This window comes from Choloepus didactylus, chromosome 12 (genome assembly GCF_015220235.1).
Source record: "Choloepus didactylus isolate mChoDid1 chromosome 12, mChoDid1.pri, whole genome shotgun sequence".
NCBI lineage: Eukaryota > Metazoa > Chordata > Mammalia > Pilosa > Megalonychidae > Choloepus > Choloepus didactylus.
The window spans coordinates 65,081,272-65,099,643 of NC_051318.1; the positions used below are offsets into that span (position 1 = coordinate 65,081,272).

Consider the following 18,372-nt stretch of genomic DNA (forward strand, 5'->3'; position numbering starts at 1 on the left):
TTTGATAAGGCAGTCAAGCCAAAGCAACTGGGACAGAGCAACCTCTTCAATAAATGGTGTCTGGAGAACTGGATATCCATTTCTAAAAGAATGAAAGAAGACTCCTATCTTACACCTTATTCAAAAATTAACTCGAAACGGGTCAAAGACCTAAACATTAGCACTAAGACCATAAGACTCTTAGAAGAAAATGTAGGGCAATTTCCTAAAGATCTTGTGATAGGAGATGGTTTCCTAGACCTTACACCAAAAGTGCAAGGAAACAAAGAACAAATAGACAAATGAGATCCCCTCAAAATCAAACACTTCTGTACATCAAATGACTTTGTCAGAAAAGTAAAAAGGCAGTCTACACAGTGGGTGACAATATTTGGAAACCACGTATAAGATAAGCGTTTAATATCCCAAATATATAAAGTGATCCTACAACTCAACAACAGAAAGACAAACAAACCAATCAAAAAATGGGCAGAAGACACAGACACTTTTCTGAAGAGGAAACACAAATGGTTCAAAAACATATGAAAAAGTACTCAACCTCACTGGCTATTAGGGAAATGCAAATGAAAACTACAATGAGATATCATCTCACACCTACCACTTGGCCATTATCCAAAAAACAGAAAATTACAAGTGCTGGAGATGATGTGGAGAAAGAAGCACACTTATTCACTGTTGGTGGGAATGTAGAATGGTGCAACCATTCTGGAATACAATGTGCCATATGACCCAGCTATTCCACTACTAGGTATATACTAGAGGAATTGAAAGTTAAGACACGAATGGACATGTGTAAACCAATGTTTATCAGGTGGCTATTATTTACAACAGCCAGGAGGTGGAAACAGCCTAAATGTCCATCAACAGATAAATGGATAAACAAACTGTGGTACATACACATGATGGAATGTTATGCAGCTGTACGACAGAACAAAGACACAGAACATATAATAACGTGGATGAACCTTGAGGACATTAAGTTGAGCAAAGTTAGCCAGAAAAAAAAGGACAAATACTATATGGTCTCACTAATACGAGCTAACATTAATGAGAAAATTTTGAGAGTAAAGGCTGATAACACAGGCTTCCAGGAGATAGAAAGACGGTAGACATCAGGCATTTGATGCTGAAGGACTACAGAATGTTCAGCAGGCTTGATTGTATAGGCCCAGAAACAGATAGCATAATACTGTGTGATGGTAGCACCATACTGGAACTACACTGAACAAAAATGGTCATGTGTAAAGCTGAAAGAGGTGGGGTAGAAGCATGTATGACACCTGAAGTAAAGAGAGAAGATAAAAAGACTGAGACTGTTTAACTTAGCAAAAACTGGAGTGGTCAATGCTTGTGACTAAATGTACAAATATAAAACTGTTCTTGCATGTGGGAGAACAAATGAATGTCAACCATGTAGAGTGTTGGAAAGGGGGTGGTAGTGGGGAAAAAATATAATCAAAGCAAACTGAAGTTTTGGTTCAACAGTAACATTGTAATATGCTTCCATTAAATGTAACAAAGGCAATATACCAAAGCTAAATGAGTATGAGAGGGGGATATATGGGAAGGACATGGGATTCTTGGTAGTGGTATTGTTGTATGACCCTACTATTACACTGTATTGTATGATATTTTATTTTTCTTTTTATTATCTTATTATTCATCTAAAAAAACAAAAAAAAAACCTTTTTTTTTCTGTAGTAATCAATATGCTCAAGTGCTGATTGTGGTGATAAATGCACAACTGTATGATGATACCATGTGTGCCAGTTTGAATGTATTATGTCCCCCAAAATGCCATTATCTTTGATGCACTCTTGTATGGGTAAATGTACTAGAGCTGATTAGATTGTAATTCTTTGATTGAGTGTTTCCATGGAGATGTGACCCACCCAAATGCAGATGATAACTCTGATTGGATGATTTCCATGGACACGTGGTCCCACCCATTCAGCATGGGCCTTGATTAGTTTACTGGAGCACCATATAAGCTCAGACAGGAGTGAGCATGCTACAGTCAAGACGAACACTTTGAAGAATGAACAAGAGTTGAGAGAGGAACTGCAGTTTATACAGACATTTTGGAGACAGCCTTTGCAAGCAGACTTTTGCTCCGGAGAAGCTAAGAGAAGACAAATGCCCTAAGAGCAACTGAGAGTGACAGTCTGGAGAGAAGCTGAAGCCTAGAGAAGAACGTCCTGGGACAAAGCCAATTTGAAACCAGAACTTGGAGCAGACGCCAGCCACGTGCCTTCCCAGCTATCAGAGGTTTTCCGGACACCATTGGTCACCCTCCAGTGAAGGTACCCGACTGCTGACGCATTACCTTGGACACTTTATGGCCTTAAGACTGCAACTGTGTAACCAAGTAAACCCCCTTTTATAAAAGCCAATCCATTTCTGGTGTTTTGCATTCTGGTAGCATTAATAAACTAGAACACCAGGAACAACTGATTGTACACTGTGGATAATTATATGGTATGTGAACATAGCTCTATAAAATTGTATGGAAAAATATAAACAGGAATAAAAGTGCTGGAGAAAGCATGGAGAGAGGGACATACATATTTACTGTTGGTTAGGAGGCAGAATGATATAGCCTTTCTGGAGGACAGTGGAGTGGTTCCACACAAAGGAAGTATGTGGGTGCCATAAGGTCCTGCAACCTCATTAAGGGGCATTTACTTGGAGGATCTGAAAGCAGGGACATGAATGGACAGTTGCACACTGTTGTTTATGGAGAGAGTATACAAGATTTGCAATGGGTGGAGGTGGCCTCAACTGAAGAACAGAATGGTAAGCTGTTGTGTGTGCATACAAGGAAATATTGAGCTACTGCGAGGAGTGAAGCTGTGAAACATGCAACGAGGCAAATGGAAGCTGTAGACAGTATTCTGAGTGAACTATGCCAGAAACAAAGGCAAACACTATAATGCCTCACCAATATGGACTAACTATAATGTGTAAACTCAGAATCAAACCTTAGAGCACAGTTATCAGGGGAATGCTTACTGAAATGGTGCCTAGACTGTAAGCTCTTACAGCAGTCATATCTATTCCTGAATTGTAATGGCTATCTTCAGATTCCGAGACGCTGATTCCTTTGCGTATAACCTGATCGATCCCTGGAACTTTGGGTATGTGTGTGACACCTGAAACTCACAGCTAGAACTCAGAAAACATGAATGTCAGTATTAGCACATATAACAACTGTTAAGCTGAAAAAGAATCCAGATTTCAAGTAGAGATATGAATAAAGCAGATGCGGTTAGAACTAAGGCAAATCGGGCCAAAGCGTAAAGGACAATACTGACTGTGTTTTAAACTTCAAATTCCATGTGAGACTCAAGGAAGAGATGTTTAGTTGGTGCAAGATCTATATTTCCTAAACAATTTAACTCACACAGTTCGTTCAAATACCATAATTACACAAAACTTTTAATAGTAAGTGAGATCTGGTAGGTTTGCATAGGCTAGTCTGAAATAGCAACACATCCCAAAGCAAGCTGGACAGCGAATAAAAAAATACATGCAGGGCCTCCCTGAGGAGCTGGGGTAAAATGCAGAGGTGTTAGGCTTCCTCACCTGGATTGTTGCTGATGTTCTCACAAACAGAGGACTAGCGGTTTGATGTGCCAAGCCCTCTGTCACAGGACTTGCCCTTAAGAAGCTTGTCACTGCAAAGGAGAGGCTAAACCTGCTTATAATTGTGCCTAAGAGTCTCCCCCTGAGTACCTCTTTGTTGCTCAGATGTGGCCCTCTCTCTCTAGCTAAGCTACCTCAGCAGGTGATCCTACTGCCCTCCCCTCTACATTGGACCTGAGTCCCAGGGGTGTAAATATGCCTGGCAATGCAGGATATGACTCCAGGTGATGAATCTGGACCTGACATCGTGGGATTGAGAACATCTTCTTGACCAAAAGGGGGATGTGGAATGAAACGAAATAAAGTTTCAGTGGCTGAGAGATTCCAAATGGAGTCGAGAAATCACTCTGGTGGGCATTCTTATGCATTATATAGATAACCCTTTTTTGGTTTGGAATAGCTAGAAATAAATACCTGAAACTATCAAAAAAATGGTCGAAGGAATTGAATAGACATTTCTCCAAAGAAGATATAAAAATGTCCAATAAGCACTTGCAAAGACATGCAACATCATTAGCCACTATGGAATATGGAATGCAAATCAAAACCACAAGATACCACTTTGTACCCACTAGGATGACTATTATTATTTTTCTTTTAAAAAAAGGAAAATAACAAGTGTTAGGAAGGATGCAGAGAAATAGGATCCCTTGTACACTGCAAATGCAAAATGGCACAGTCACTATGGAAAACAGTTTGGTGGCTCCTTAGAAAGTTAAACATGGAATTACCATATGAACCAGCAATTCCATTTCTAGGTAAATACCACAAAGAATTGAAACAGACTTGAACAGATATTTGTACAAAAATGTTCACAGCACCATATTCATAATAGCCAAAAGGTGGACACAACTCAAGTGTCTTATCAACAGATGAATGGATGAACAAATGCGGCAGTGCCAGTTCGGATGTATTATGTCCCCCAAAACGCCATTACCTTTGATGTGATGCTGTGGGGGCAGATGTATTAGTGTTGATTAGGTTAGAACCTCCTGATTGGAAGTTTCCATGGAAATGTGGCCCTGCCCATTCAGGGTGGGTCTTGAATTAAATCACTGGAGCCATATAAATGAGCTGACAAACCGAAGGAGCAGAGCAAGTGAGAGCGACATTTTGGAGGAGCTGCAGCTGAGAAACACATTTTGAAGACGGCTGTGAGAAGCTGACACTGACATTTTGGAGAAAGTCATTTTGAAACCAGAACTCCAGAGCAGACGCCAGCCATGTTCCTTCCCAGCTAAGAGAGGTTTTCTGGACACCAAGGACTTTCTCCAGTGAAGGTACCCAATTGTTGATGCCTTATCTTGGACACTTTATGGCCTTAAGACTGTAACTGTGTATCCAAATAAACCCCTTCTATAAAAGCCAATCCATATTCTGGTATTTTCCATAACAGCAAACCAGACCAGTGGTATATACATACAATGGAATATTGTTCAGGGATAAAAAGGAATAAAGTTCTGATACATTTGACAACAGGGATGAACCCTACATCATGTTGACAGAAATAAGCCAGATAGTAAAAAACAAATATAGAATGATTTCACTACAAAATACCTAGAATAAGCAAATTCAGAGACAGAAAGTAGATTAAGATTACCAAGTGCTGAGCAAAGTGGGAGAATGGGGAGTTACTGCTTAACGGATACAGTGTTTCTGTTTGGGGTAATAAAAAAGGTTTGGTAATGGACGGTGATGTTGGTAGCACAATACTGTGAATGTAATTAATGTCATTAAATTGTACACATGAAAGTGGCTAAAATGGGAAATTCTGTGTTGTGTATATGCTACCATACTAAAAGGGTAAGGGTTTAAAGTAAATGAGTACTTACGGGATATTCTGATTCCATCATTCCCTGTGTCCTTGATAACCAAGATACTAAGTGTAGAAGAAAGGAGATTTATGATGCAGTATAAAAGAATATAAAAACTTTGTAGAGTTTAATTTGAATCAAAAGTATCAATATGAATTCATGAGGTATTTTATTAAAAAATACACACACAGGAAGATGGCAGAATAAGAGAGGCAGAACTTCTCCACCATGGAATAACTAGAGAAAAGGCAGAAAACGACTGGAACTGTGGCTCCAGGATACACATGGCCAGAGAGGGACTTCTACATTTCATAGGGAGGACCTGGATGAAAAAGTGGAGAAATTATGACTGAAAGGATGGGGTGAGTTCATTTAATCACAGCTGCCTCTGGGGCTGGCTGCTAAGTGCCAGCCATGGCTGGTGAAGGAAAAACTACACACTCCTGCACTCCCATCTGCGCAACCAGCTTGGGAGAGCATCCTTCTCAGTCTCGCAGCTGGGAGCGCCTGTGTGGGAACTCAGGAACCAACAGCCTGATTGAGCCACACACAGAGACCTTGTTGCTACGCACAGTGCCTACCCCGTAACTTTTGAGGCAGGCCACGTGGGTGCCTGGTTTTGGGGAAGACTGGGGGGCCCTCCTCTCAGGAGGAGGGGTAATGCAGAGCAGAGAAGAGCCGATACAAGTAGCAGGAGAGAGAGAAACTCTGTTCTGCAGTGAGCATCCTTTCTCCTCAGAGGCCTGTAGCACTCACAGCGTGCATGGGCAGAAAGGTGGGGACAAGAGAAAGAACCACATGGAAACACCAAAGCTCCTCCCTTACCACAGAGGCCTGCATGGCAGTCAGGGATTTTGCAGGCTGACTAATAGCAGAGCACTTCTGAGTTGGCTGAAGGCTGGGGAAGGTGAATCTCCCAGACCCAGAGCCCAGGTTATTCCACTCGGAAGCCTGAAAATCACCAGACCCATCATGCCCACAGCAGATTCTCCAATGAGGTGCACAGTGTCCACACCTCACCCCTGGGGTTGGCAGTCTCTAGCATTTACGGAGACCCGCCACACTGCATTTTCACCTGGTTTGGACCCCACCCAATGGGCTGCCATAGTCAGGGTAAAGTGGGCTTGAGGGGAAGCAGTGGCCCAAGAACACCATCTGTTTGGAAGACAGGGAAAGTGCACTGTGGCAAGCTCCTGTTCTGCCAAATCCTCTGCAGATGTCCAAATAGACTTGCTTCTCCTGTGGGAGGTGTTGGTCTCCATCTGGCAGGGAATTACTGATCAACCAAGTACTAACGTAGAGAGTTCTGGTTTCCAAAAGGTGCCATTACGCAAAATACCAGATATGGATTGGCTTTTATAGAGGGGTTTTATTAGGCTACAAATAACCTAAGTTCTAAGGCCATAAAAGTGTCCAAACTAAGGCATCACCAAGAGGATACCCTCACTGAAAGAAGGCCAATGGCATCCAGAACACCTCTGTCAGCTGGGAAGGCATATGGTTGGCATCTGCTGGCCCTTTGATCCTGGACTGCATTTCAAAATGGCTTTCTCCAAAATGTCTCTGGGCTTCTGTCTCTCTTAGCTTCCCTCTCTCAGCTTCAGTGCATCTTTGCTTGTTCTCTCAGGGCATTTCTGTCTAATCATCTGGGGATCCTCTCTTAACTTCTCCAGGGCAAACTCTGGGCTTCATCTCTTAGCTTAGTATCTCTAAACTTCTTTCTATCTGCATCTCCAAGCTTCTACAAGTGTCAGCATCTGTGTCAGCTCTTGAGCTCTCTTAAGTACTCCAGTGAACTAAACAAGACCCACCCAGAATGGACGGGGTCTACACATCTGGAGAAATGATCTAATTAAAGGTTTCATCTACAGTTGGGTGAGTTATAGCACCACGGAAACACTGAATCAACAAGATTGGATTAAAAGATCACGGGTTCTTCTGGGTTTCATAACAGTTTCAAACCGGCAGAGAGACCTCCAACACAAACCCAAGCAACTATAAAATATTAGGCAAGTGAGGGAAATCTACTTTCAAAACAACCTTATCAAGATAATCCAATGCTGAAAAATCAGTAGAAAATCATAAAGCACACGAAGATGCAAGAAGACGTATCCAAGCCAAATGATCAAATTAAAAATCCATAGGAGACACAGAATTTGGAACAACTCATCAAAGAACTACATACAAATCTCCAAAATAACTTCAGTGGGTTGGCTAAAGACATGAAGGATATCAAGAAGACACTAGAAGAGCATAAAGAAGAATTTTGAAAGAGTAAATAGAAAAATAGCAGATCTTATGGAAATGAAAGATACTGTAGATCAAACTAAAAATATACTAGAGACAAACAACAGCAGACATCAAAAGGCAGAAGAAAGAATAAGTGAAATTGAGGAAAAGGCAACTGAATGTGAATGCACAAAAAAAACAAATGGTGAAAAAGATGGAAAATTTTGAATTGGATCTCAGGGAAATGATGAACATGAAGTGCACAAATATAAGAATAATTGGTGTCCCAGAAGGAGAAGAGAAGCGTAAAGTGTTAGGAGGAGTATTTGAGGAGATAACTGGGGAAAATTTCCTAACCCTCATAAAAAACATAAATATGCCAATCAAAGAAGCTCAATGAACTCCAAATAGAATAAATCCAAAAATAATAGACCCACGCCAATACACATACTAATCAGATTGTCAAATGTTGAAGAAAAAGTTCTGAAAGCAGCAAGAGAACAGCAATTCACCACAAACAAGGGAAGCTACATAAGACTAAGTAATGACTACTCAATGGGCACCATGGAGGCAAGAAGGCAGTGGTAGGACACATTTAAGATTCTGAAAGAGAAAATTTGTCAGCCAAGAATTCTTTATCCAATAAAGCTGTCCTTCAAAAGTGAAGGACAGTTCAAAATTTTCACAAACAAATGCTGAGAGAACGTGTTAACAAAAGACCTGCCCTATAAGAAATACTAACCGGAGTTCTGTTGGCTGGGGAAAAAAAAAAAAAAGATAGGAGAGAGAGAGCTGGAGAAGGGCACAGAACTGAAGAGTATTAGGTAAAGGTAAATTAAAGGATAAAAGAGAGAGGGGGGGACTCTAGCTAAGCCAACTTGGCAGGTGAAATCACTGCCCTCTCCCCTACGTGGGATCTGACAACCAGGGGAGTGAATCTCCCTGGCAACGTGGAATATGACTCCCAGAGAGGAATCTAGACATGGCATCGTGGGATGGAGAACATCTTCTTGACCAAAAGGGGGATGTGAAAGGAAATGAAATAAGTTTCATGGCTGAGAGAGTCCAAAAAGAGCCGAGAGGTCACTCGGGTGGGCACTCTTATGCACAATATAGACAACCCTTTTTGGGTTCTAATGAATTGGAATAGCTAGCAGTAAATACTTGAAACTATCAAACTACAACCCAGAACCCATGAGTCTTGAAGACAACTGTATAAAAATGTAGCTTATGAGGGGTGACAATTTTATTTGGAAAGCCATATGGACCACACTCCCCTTTGTCCAGTGTATGGATGAATGAGTAGAAAAATTGGGGGGGGGGGGAGGCACCCAGTGTTCTTTTTTACTTTAATCGTTCTTTTTCACTTTAATTTTTATTCTTATTATTTTTGTGTGTGGTAATAAAAATGTTCAAAAATTAATTGTGGTGATGAACGCACAACTATATAATGGTACTGCGAACAACTGAATGTATGCTTTGTATGACTGCATGGTATGTGAATATATATCAATAAAAATGAATAAAAAAAAAAAAAAAGAAAAGAGAGAGGGGGGAAAACAGATCTGAAAAACAAAAACCAAAGGATAAGTTGGTTGGTTCAAGTACTGTCTTTACAGTAGTAACTTTGAATGTGAATGGGCTAAATTCCCCAAATAAAAGATACAGATTGGCAGAATGGATTAAAAAGTATGATCCGTCGATATGCTTTTTACAAAACACACATCTTAGACCCAAGGATATAAGTAGTTTGAAAGTGAAAGGATGGAAAAACTATTTCATGCAAGTGGTAACCAAAACAAAGCAGGAGTAGCTATACTAGTATCAGACAAAACAGACTTTAAATGCAAAGATGTCACAAGGAACAAGGAAGGACAGTATATATTAATACAAGGGACAATTCACCAAGAAGAAATAACAATCATAAATGTTTATGCACTCAACCAAAGGGCTCCAAAGTTCATGAGGCAAATACTGGCAAAACCGAAGGGAGCAACAGACCTCTCTAGAGTAAAATTGGGAGACTTCAATACATCACTCTCTTTTATAGATAGAACTGGACAGAGGATCAAAACAGAAATAGAGAACCTTAAAAATGTGAGAAATGAATTATACCTAACAGACATATATATTGTTGCACCCCAAAACACCAAGATAATACATTTTTCTCTAGTGCTCATGCAACGTTCTCCAGGATAGATCATATGCTGGGGCACAAAACAGGTCTCAATAAATTTACAAGGATTGAAATTATTCATAGCACTTTTTCTGACCATAATGGAATGAAGCTGGAAATCAATAGCCACCAAAGAACCAGAACTTTCACAAATATATGGATGTTAACACACCAATAATCAATCAGTGGATCAACAAGAAATTGCAAGAGAAATTGGTAAATATTTGGAGACAACTGAAAATGAGAACACAACATACCAAAACTTATGGGATGTCGTGAAGACACTGCTGAGAGGGGAATTTATAGCTTCAAACACATACATTAAAAAGGAATAAAGAGCTAAAACCAAAGACCTAACTGAACAACTGAAGAAGCTAGAGAAAGAAGAGCAAACTAACCCTAAAGCAAATATAAGAAAAGAAATAACAAAGATTAAAGCAGAAACAAATGAACAGGAGAACAACAACAAAAAATAGAGAGAATTAATAGAATGAAAAGCTGGTTCTTTGAGAAGATCAACAAGATTCACAGACACTTAGCTAGACTGACGAAGTCAAAAAGAGAGAAGACCCAAATAAACAGAATCAGAAATAAGAGTGGGATAATTACTACAGATTCCGAAGAAATAAAAACAAATCATAAGAGAATACTATGAACAAGTTTATCTGAACAAACTAGACAATTTAAAGGAAACAGACAATTTCCTGGAAACACATGAACAACTTAGACTGACCAAAGAAAAGAAGACCTCAACAAACCAATCGCAAGTAAAGAGATTCAATCAATTATCAAAACCCATCCTACAAAGAAAGGCCCAATGTCAGATGGCTTCACAGGGGAATTCTACCAAACATTCCAACAGAAACTAACACCATTCCTGCCCAAACGTTTCCTGAAGAAAAGGGAATTCTACCTAACTCATTTAATGAGGCTAACACCACCCTAATATCAAAACCACATAAAGATGCTACAAGAAAGGAAAACCACAGGTAAATCTCCCTAATGACTACAGTTGCAAAAATTCTCAATAAAATACTTGAAAATCGAATCCAAAGCCACATTAAAAGTTATACATCACAACTAAGTGGGGTTCATTCCAGGCATGCAAGGGTGGTTCAACATAAGAAAATCAATCAATGTAATACAACACATTAAAAAATCGAATGGCAAAAAATCACACGATCATCTCAACTGACACACTGAAAAAGCATTCAACAAATTTCAGCATTCTAACACTTCAAAAGTAGGAATTGAAGAAAACTTTGATTATGATAAAGGGCATATATGAAAAACCCACAGCCAGCATCATACCCAATGGCGAGAGACTGAAAGACTTCCCTCTAAGATCAGGAACAAGACAATGATGTCCACTGTCACCACTATTATTCAGCATTGTGCTAGAAGTTCTCACTATAGCAATTAGGCAAGAAAAAGAAATGAAAGGCATCCACATTGGAAAGGAAGAAGTAAAACTTTCATTGTTTGCAGATGACATGATCCTGTAAAATCCTGAGAAATCTATAATAAAAATACTTGAGCTAATAAAAAAATTCAGCAAAGTGGCAGGATACAAGACTGTGCCGGTTTGGATGTATTATGTCCCCCAAAATGCCATGTTCTTTAATGAAATCTTGTGGGGGCAGATGTATTAGTGTTGATTAGGTTGGAATCTTTGGATTAGGTTGTTTCCATGGAGATGTGACCCACTCAATTGTGGGTAACACCTTTAATTTGATTATTTCCATGCAGGAGTGGCCCCACCCCCTCAGCATGAGTCTTGATTAGTTTACTGGAGTCCTATAAGAACTCAAGACAGAAGGAGCTCTCTGCTGCAGCCAAGAGAGGCATTCTGAAGACGGCTGTTGAATGCTTATGCTGACATTTCAGAGAATGCCAGTTTGAAACACAACCAGACGCCAGCCACAGGCCTTCCCAGCTAACAGAGGTTTTCCGGACGGCAATGGCCTTTCTCTAGCGAAGGTACCCTATTGTTGATGCCTTACCTTGGACACTTTATGGCCTTAAGACAGCAACTTTATAACCAAATAAACCTCCTTTATAAAAGCCAATCCATTTCTGGTGTTTTGAAAAACGCCAGGATTAGCAATCCGGAACAAAGACTAATGCGCAAAAATCAGTAATGTTTCTATACACTAGTAATGATCTAACTGAGGAGGCAATTAAGAATAAAATTCCATCCACAATAGCAACTAGAAAAATCAAGTATCTAAGAATAAACCTAACCAAGAATGTAAAGAACCACTACATAGAAAATTACAAAACTTTACTAAAAGAAATTAAAGAAGACATAAATAGGTAGAAAGATACACCATATTCATGGATAGGAAGGCTAAATGTCGTTAACATGCCAATTCTACCCAAATTGATCTACAAATTCAATGCAATACCAATCAAAATTCCAACAACCTACTTTGCAGGCTTGGAAAAGCCAGTTATCAAATTTATTTGGAAGGGAAAGGGGCCTCGAATTGCCAAAAACATCCCAAAAAAGAATAAAATGGGAGGACTAACACTTCCTGACTTTAAAGTTTACTATAAAGCCACAGGGGTCAAAACATCATGGTACTGGCACAAAGATACACACATTGATCAATGGAATTGAACTGAGAGTTGAGATACTCCCCCAGATCTATGGTCAACTGATTTTTAACAAGTCCCCCAAATCCACTAACTGGGATTTGAATAAATTGAGCTGGGAGAACTGGATATCCATATTCAAAGCTATGAAAGAGGACCCCTACCTCAAACTCTATACAAAAAATTAACTCAAAGTGGATCAAAGATGTAAATATAAGATCCAGTACCATAAAATTCCTAGAAGAAAATATAAACATCTTCAAGATCCAGTAATAGGAGGTAGCTTCTTAGACCTTACACCCAAAGCACAAGCAACAAAAGGAAAATTAGATAAATGGGAACTCCTCAAAATCAAATGCTTCTGTCCCTCAAAGGACTTTATCAAACAGGTGAAGAGGCAGCCAATTCAATGGCTGAAAATATTTGGGAAATCATATACCTAATGAGCATTTGATATCTAGTATATATAAAGATATCCTACAACTCAACAACAAAAGAACAAACAACCCAATATAAAATGGGCAAGAGATAAGAACAGACATTTTTCTGAAGAGGAAATAAAAATGGCTAAAAAGCATATGAAAAGATGTTCAACTTCTTTAGCTATTAGGGCAATGCAAATCAAAACCACAATGAGGGATCATCTGACACCTATAAGAATGGCTGCCATTAAACAAACAGGAAACTACAAATGTTGGAGAAGATGTGGAGAAATTAGAACACTTACTCACTGCTGCTCTGAATGTATTATGGTGCAGTCACTGTGGAAGACAGTTTGGCGGTTCCTCAGAAAACTAAATATCGAGTTGCCCTATGACCCGGCAATCCCACTACTTGGTATATACCCAGAAGATCTGAAAGTAGTGACATGAACAGACATTTGCACACTGATGTTCATCACAGCATTATTCACAATTGCCAAAAAGATGGAAACAATCCAAGTGTCCATCAGCAGCCCAATGGATAAACAAAATGTGGTATATACTTATGATGGAATTTATACAGCAATAAGAAGAAATGAGGTCCTGAAGCATGTGACAACACGGACGAACCTTGAGGACATAATGCTGAGTGAAATAAGTCAGACACAAATATAGATATTATACAATTTCACTAATATGTACCCCTAAAAAATGAAAACTCAGAATCTTAACATGTAGAAATTATGGGACTGTTCTAGTTTGCTAATGCTGCCAGAATGCAAAACACCAGAAATGGATCAGCTTTTATAAAGGGGGTTCATTTGGTTACACAGTTATAGTCTTAAGGCCATAAAGTGTCCAAGGTAATACATCAACAATTGGGTACCTTCACTGAAGGATGGCCAATGGCATCTGGAAAACCTGTTAGTTGGGAAGGCATGTGACTGGTGTCTGCTCCAAGTTCTGGTTTCAAAATGGCTTTGTCCCAGAACGTTCCTCCCTAGGCTGCAGTTCCTCTTCAAAATGTCACTCTCAGTTGCTCCTGGGGTGTTTATCCTCTCTTCACTTCTCCAGAGCAAGAGTCTGCTTTCAACAGCCGTCTTCAAACTGTCTATCATCTGCAGCTCCTGTTCATTCTTCAAAGTGACCCTCTTGGCTGTAGCAAGCTCGCTCCTTCTGTCTGAGCTTATATAGTGCTCTAGTAACCTAATCAAGGTCCAGGCTGAATGGGCGGGGCAACACCTCCATGGAAATTATCCAATTAATCATCACCCACAGTTGGGTGGGTCTCATCTCCATGGAAACACTCAAAGAATTACAATCTAATCAACACTGATACATCTGCCCACACAAGATTACATCAAAGATAGTCGCATTTGGGGGGACAGAATACATTCAAACCAGCACAGGGACCTAGAGATAGACAGAAGCTAGAGAAGGTGGAGTGGTTACCTAAAATGTACAGAACTGTTAACAAGGTTGAACTTAAAGATAGGAGAATGAATAGAGGTGATGGTAGTTTGTTAGTGGGATTATAAGTAATAGTGCCATAGTGAATATGAATATGATTGAAAGGGTTGCTTAAAGTCATGTATCTCACAATTAGCACTAAAGATACAAATAAGTTCTTGCATGAGCTACTACAAAAGGCATAACACTTGTACAAAGAGTTAATAGTAAGAGTGGTAATATGGGAAAACGTACTGATTGCATACTATGGACTATACTTAATAGGAATAGCTCACTAGTACCACACCAATATTGGGGTAAATAATGGGGGGGGGGGAACAGTTAGGAGGTGTTTGGGGTTTTCTCTTTGGTGTGGCTGTGTCTATCATTTTTCTCTTTGGAGCAATGAAAATCACCTAACATCAAGAGTGATGATGATTGTACAACTAGGTTGAAGATACTGTGAGACACTGATTGTTTATTTTAGATAGAGTATATATTATGTGAATATATCTCAACAAAATCTGCAGATTTAAAATAAACAAAGATTCAAGTGCCATTTGTGGCTGGTTAATAAACCAGAAGGCTGGTTTATTAAATCATCAGTCAATTGACTGCACCTGTGACTGATTACATCAATGAAGGGCGTGTCTTCCACAATGAGAGAATTCAATCAGCTGGATTTAATCCAATCATTGAAGACTTTTAAGGAAGAGCGACAGAGAGAGGACCTTCACTGCTTCGGCTAGCCAGCAAAGCATTTCCTGAGGAATTCATCGAACACCTTCATCGGAGTTGCCAGTTCGTTGCCTGAGGAGTTCATTTTTTTTTTTTTTTAATCTTCATTTTATTTTTTTATGTTTTATTTTTTTTAAATCTTCATTTTATTGAGATATATTCACATACCACGCAGTCATACAAAACAAATCGTACATTCGATTGTTCACAGTACCATTACACAGTTGTACATTCATCACCTAAATCAATCCCTGACACCTTTATTAGCACACACACAAAAATAACAAGAATAATAATTAAAGTGAAAAAGAGCAATTGAAGTAAAAAAGAACACTGGGTACCTTTGTCTGTTTGTTTGTTTGTTTCCTTCCCCTATTTTTCTACTCATCCATCCATAAACTAGACAAAGTGGAGTATGGTCCTTATGGCTTTCCCAATCCCATTGTCACCCCTGAGGAGTTCATTGAACACCTTCGCTGGAGTTGCCAGTTTGCTGCCTGCCCTGTGGAATTTGGACTTGTGCATCCCCACAGTTACATGAGACAGTTTTATAAAATCTTGTATTTACGGATACCTCTCGTTGATTGTTTCCCTAGAGAACCCTAACTAATACAAGTTCTAACAGAGAAGATAGGATATAGCAGTTGATTTGGACTACTGAATCATTATATAGATACTTACTTTTACGCTAATGTATTAGAACAGCTAGAAGGAAATACCTGAGGTTGTGGAACTGTAACCCATACCATACTCTGAAATTTCCTCTGTAACTACTTGTTAGACTGTACTTTGAAATGTATCACTTTTCTGCATATATTTCACAAAAAAGTTTAAAAAACAAATAAAAACACACACACACATATTCCTAGCTTTTTCCATTGACAAAACACAGAAACCATGACTAACCCAAGTGCAATGATCTCTAACGCCCAGTTTATGGTCTTTCAATACCACTTCTCACCAAAGGAAGCCAGGTCATCTTTGAGAAATAGCTGATTCCAGGTTTGGGTCAGGAAATAAAAGATGAGCCTGGAGCTCTTGTTATCCTATACAGATAGGAAGCTATCAAAGATTATTACAGTCGTGTCAAAAAGACTTGGATGTCTAGTTGAAGAGGTTTTCACTGGCCAAAGATTAAAATTTAAACTTCCAAAGTATAATAACAACTGACTGAAACCCATAAAATATTAAAATCCATGAGTTCATAAAGAGATATATAAATATATATAAATAATAAAAAACTAACCAGTCATCTTTGGAGTTTGGTAGGGAACCAATTCAGGTAAATAAGACGAAAGAATCAAATATTTATCCTGCCTTGAGAACGTAAACTCTACAACTGGATAACCAAACAGTCAATGAGGGAAGCATCTCTTTATTAAAGAATTTCAACTAATAAATAAAAAAGGCAATTAAACAATTAGACTATCACCATTTAATAATGTTCAATTAAGTAATATACTTAGGCATTAAGCATCAACAGCTGCTAATATCACAACAAAAGAGAGAAAGGTAGATATTGCTTGCCTACAGCTGAATGAATTCAACACCACCTAGTCTTTTCAAAGGGGCCATATGTTAGTGTGTTCAATTTCTGGATCCAGTTGACAATTTGAAAGAAATACAAAGAACAAAGGAACATGCTGAACTGCACCATGAGTATGCAGTTAGAAAAATCCAGAACGTGGGAAGAAACTCCATAAGTTAAATGCCTGGGTTCTTCAAAAGACACAATGAAAGGAAAATAAAGGAATAGAGAGGAGACCTGTAGATTTTAAAGAATCTTAACAGACATCAAATTTTTAAAAATGAGTAAGACAAAACTATACTATCTAGGTTTGCACTCTTGGGTGACAAAATTGTAAAGAAGTACAAAGAAAATGATTACAATAAAAATCAAGATAATGTTTATTTTTGGGGAAAGAAGAGAGTTGAGATGATGACAGAACACATGGAAGGCTCTGGAGAGGCCAGAAAAAGTTCTATTTCTTGATCTGAGTAATCGTTATTAGGATGCTCTCTCTGTACTACCTTATTAAGCTATACATTAATTTTGCAAGGTTTTCTGTATCTGTATTTTATTTTACAATAAAAAGTTTAAAAAAGCAAATGAAGAACTGCATGGACAGGCTATTTTATCTCTTTCAGGGCATATCCTATGTTTCATCCTTCTCCATGTACACCTATTCTGTTCTCCACTTTGTGTGATCTGCCATCTTCTTCTATTTTGATTTATTTTCCGGGAAGAAAGGGGTTAACAGCAGGCCTGTGACTCACTTCTTCCTTATAGGGATGCTGGGGGAAATGACCTTCTCCAGACCTCCTCAAGAACTTGCCAATAACCCAGATAAGACCTTCTATCCATGTTTTTAACTATCAGGATATACATCCTCTGTCCAAAGTGCTTATTTAAATAAGTTTGGAATTTATGAATTTTCACAGCATGCTTTGCTGGAAAATGAGGGATAAACCAATGTAAGCATCTTCCTCCTATAATAACTAAAGAAGTATAAAACAAAGGAGGCTCTGAAATTGAAAGGCTTCAACAACAATCTAACCATTCCCTAACAAAAAACCCTCAATCTATAGTCTTACCCCCACAGCCATGAACAAAATAATATTCTGGCAGTGGTAAATATGTTCATTAAGATGGCATGTTTCATTTCCTGTAGAATCCCAAATTTACAATGATCATAAACTAGCAACTGATGATATAATAATAATATAATATTTCATTTCTATGGACTATGTAGCCACGAACTTCAGAGCCTTATTTATTGCTTGACTTGGTAGATCAATGTTCATTCAAGACCCTTTAAATATTGGTGATCTGAACACCACTCCCTATCTTTATATGAGGGCCATAAAATAATTTAGCAATTGGGTACTCAGAAAATATATAGAATGCTAAAATGGCAAATTCTAGTCTAAAAAAAAATGCAGGATTATTTTTAAAGTGATAAAAGACACTTACAGATACATACTCAGGAATAGAAAGCTGATCTTCAGGAAAAGGTTTTAATTTCGTATATTGCTCTTCTGTTAACTCAAAGTCACGCAGGTTTCGACGAATATCTCCAGCCTTCTCTCTTAGTTGAAGATTTGTCTCCTCCAATTGTTTCTGTCTCAACAGAATAGTTTCCATTTCTTGTTTCATTAGTTCTTGATATTTTCTATATTAAAAGACAATTTATGGTAAGCTTAAGAAAAATCTTTGAGATTTAACTTTCCCAAAGTTTCCCTTTTAAAGCAACATAAAATCAGGAAATGAGAAGTCCAAAGCAGTATTTCTGGTGCTAGC

The 18,372-nt window shown here is 38.6% G+C and overlaps 1 protein-coding gene across 4 annotated transcripts in view; it reads right to left on the reverse strand.

Annotated features, from left to right (window-relative positions):
- Positions 1 to 18,372, reverse strand: part of PIBF1 (progesterone immunomodulatory binding factor 1) — a 360,124-nt gene that overhangs the window by 327,625 nt on the left and 14,127 nt on the right. For all 4 annotated transcript variants that reach the window (XR_005211082.1, XM_037799988.1, XM_037799987.1 and 1 more), the window contains one exon: positions 18,046 to 18,244. Coding sequence is in view for 3 of the 4 variants with exons in the window: in XM_037799988.1 (XP_037655916.1) it covers positions 18,046 to 18,244 (199 nt within the window). In the remaining variant the exon portion in view is untranslated. The remainder of the gene's footprint in view (positions 1 to 18,045; positions 18,245 to 18,372) is intronic.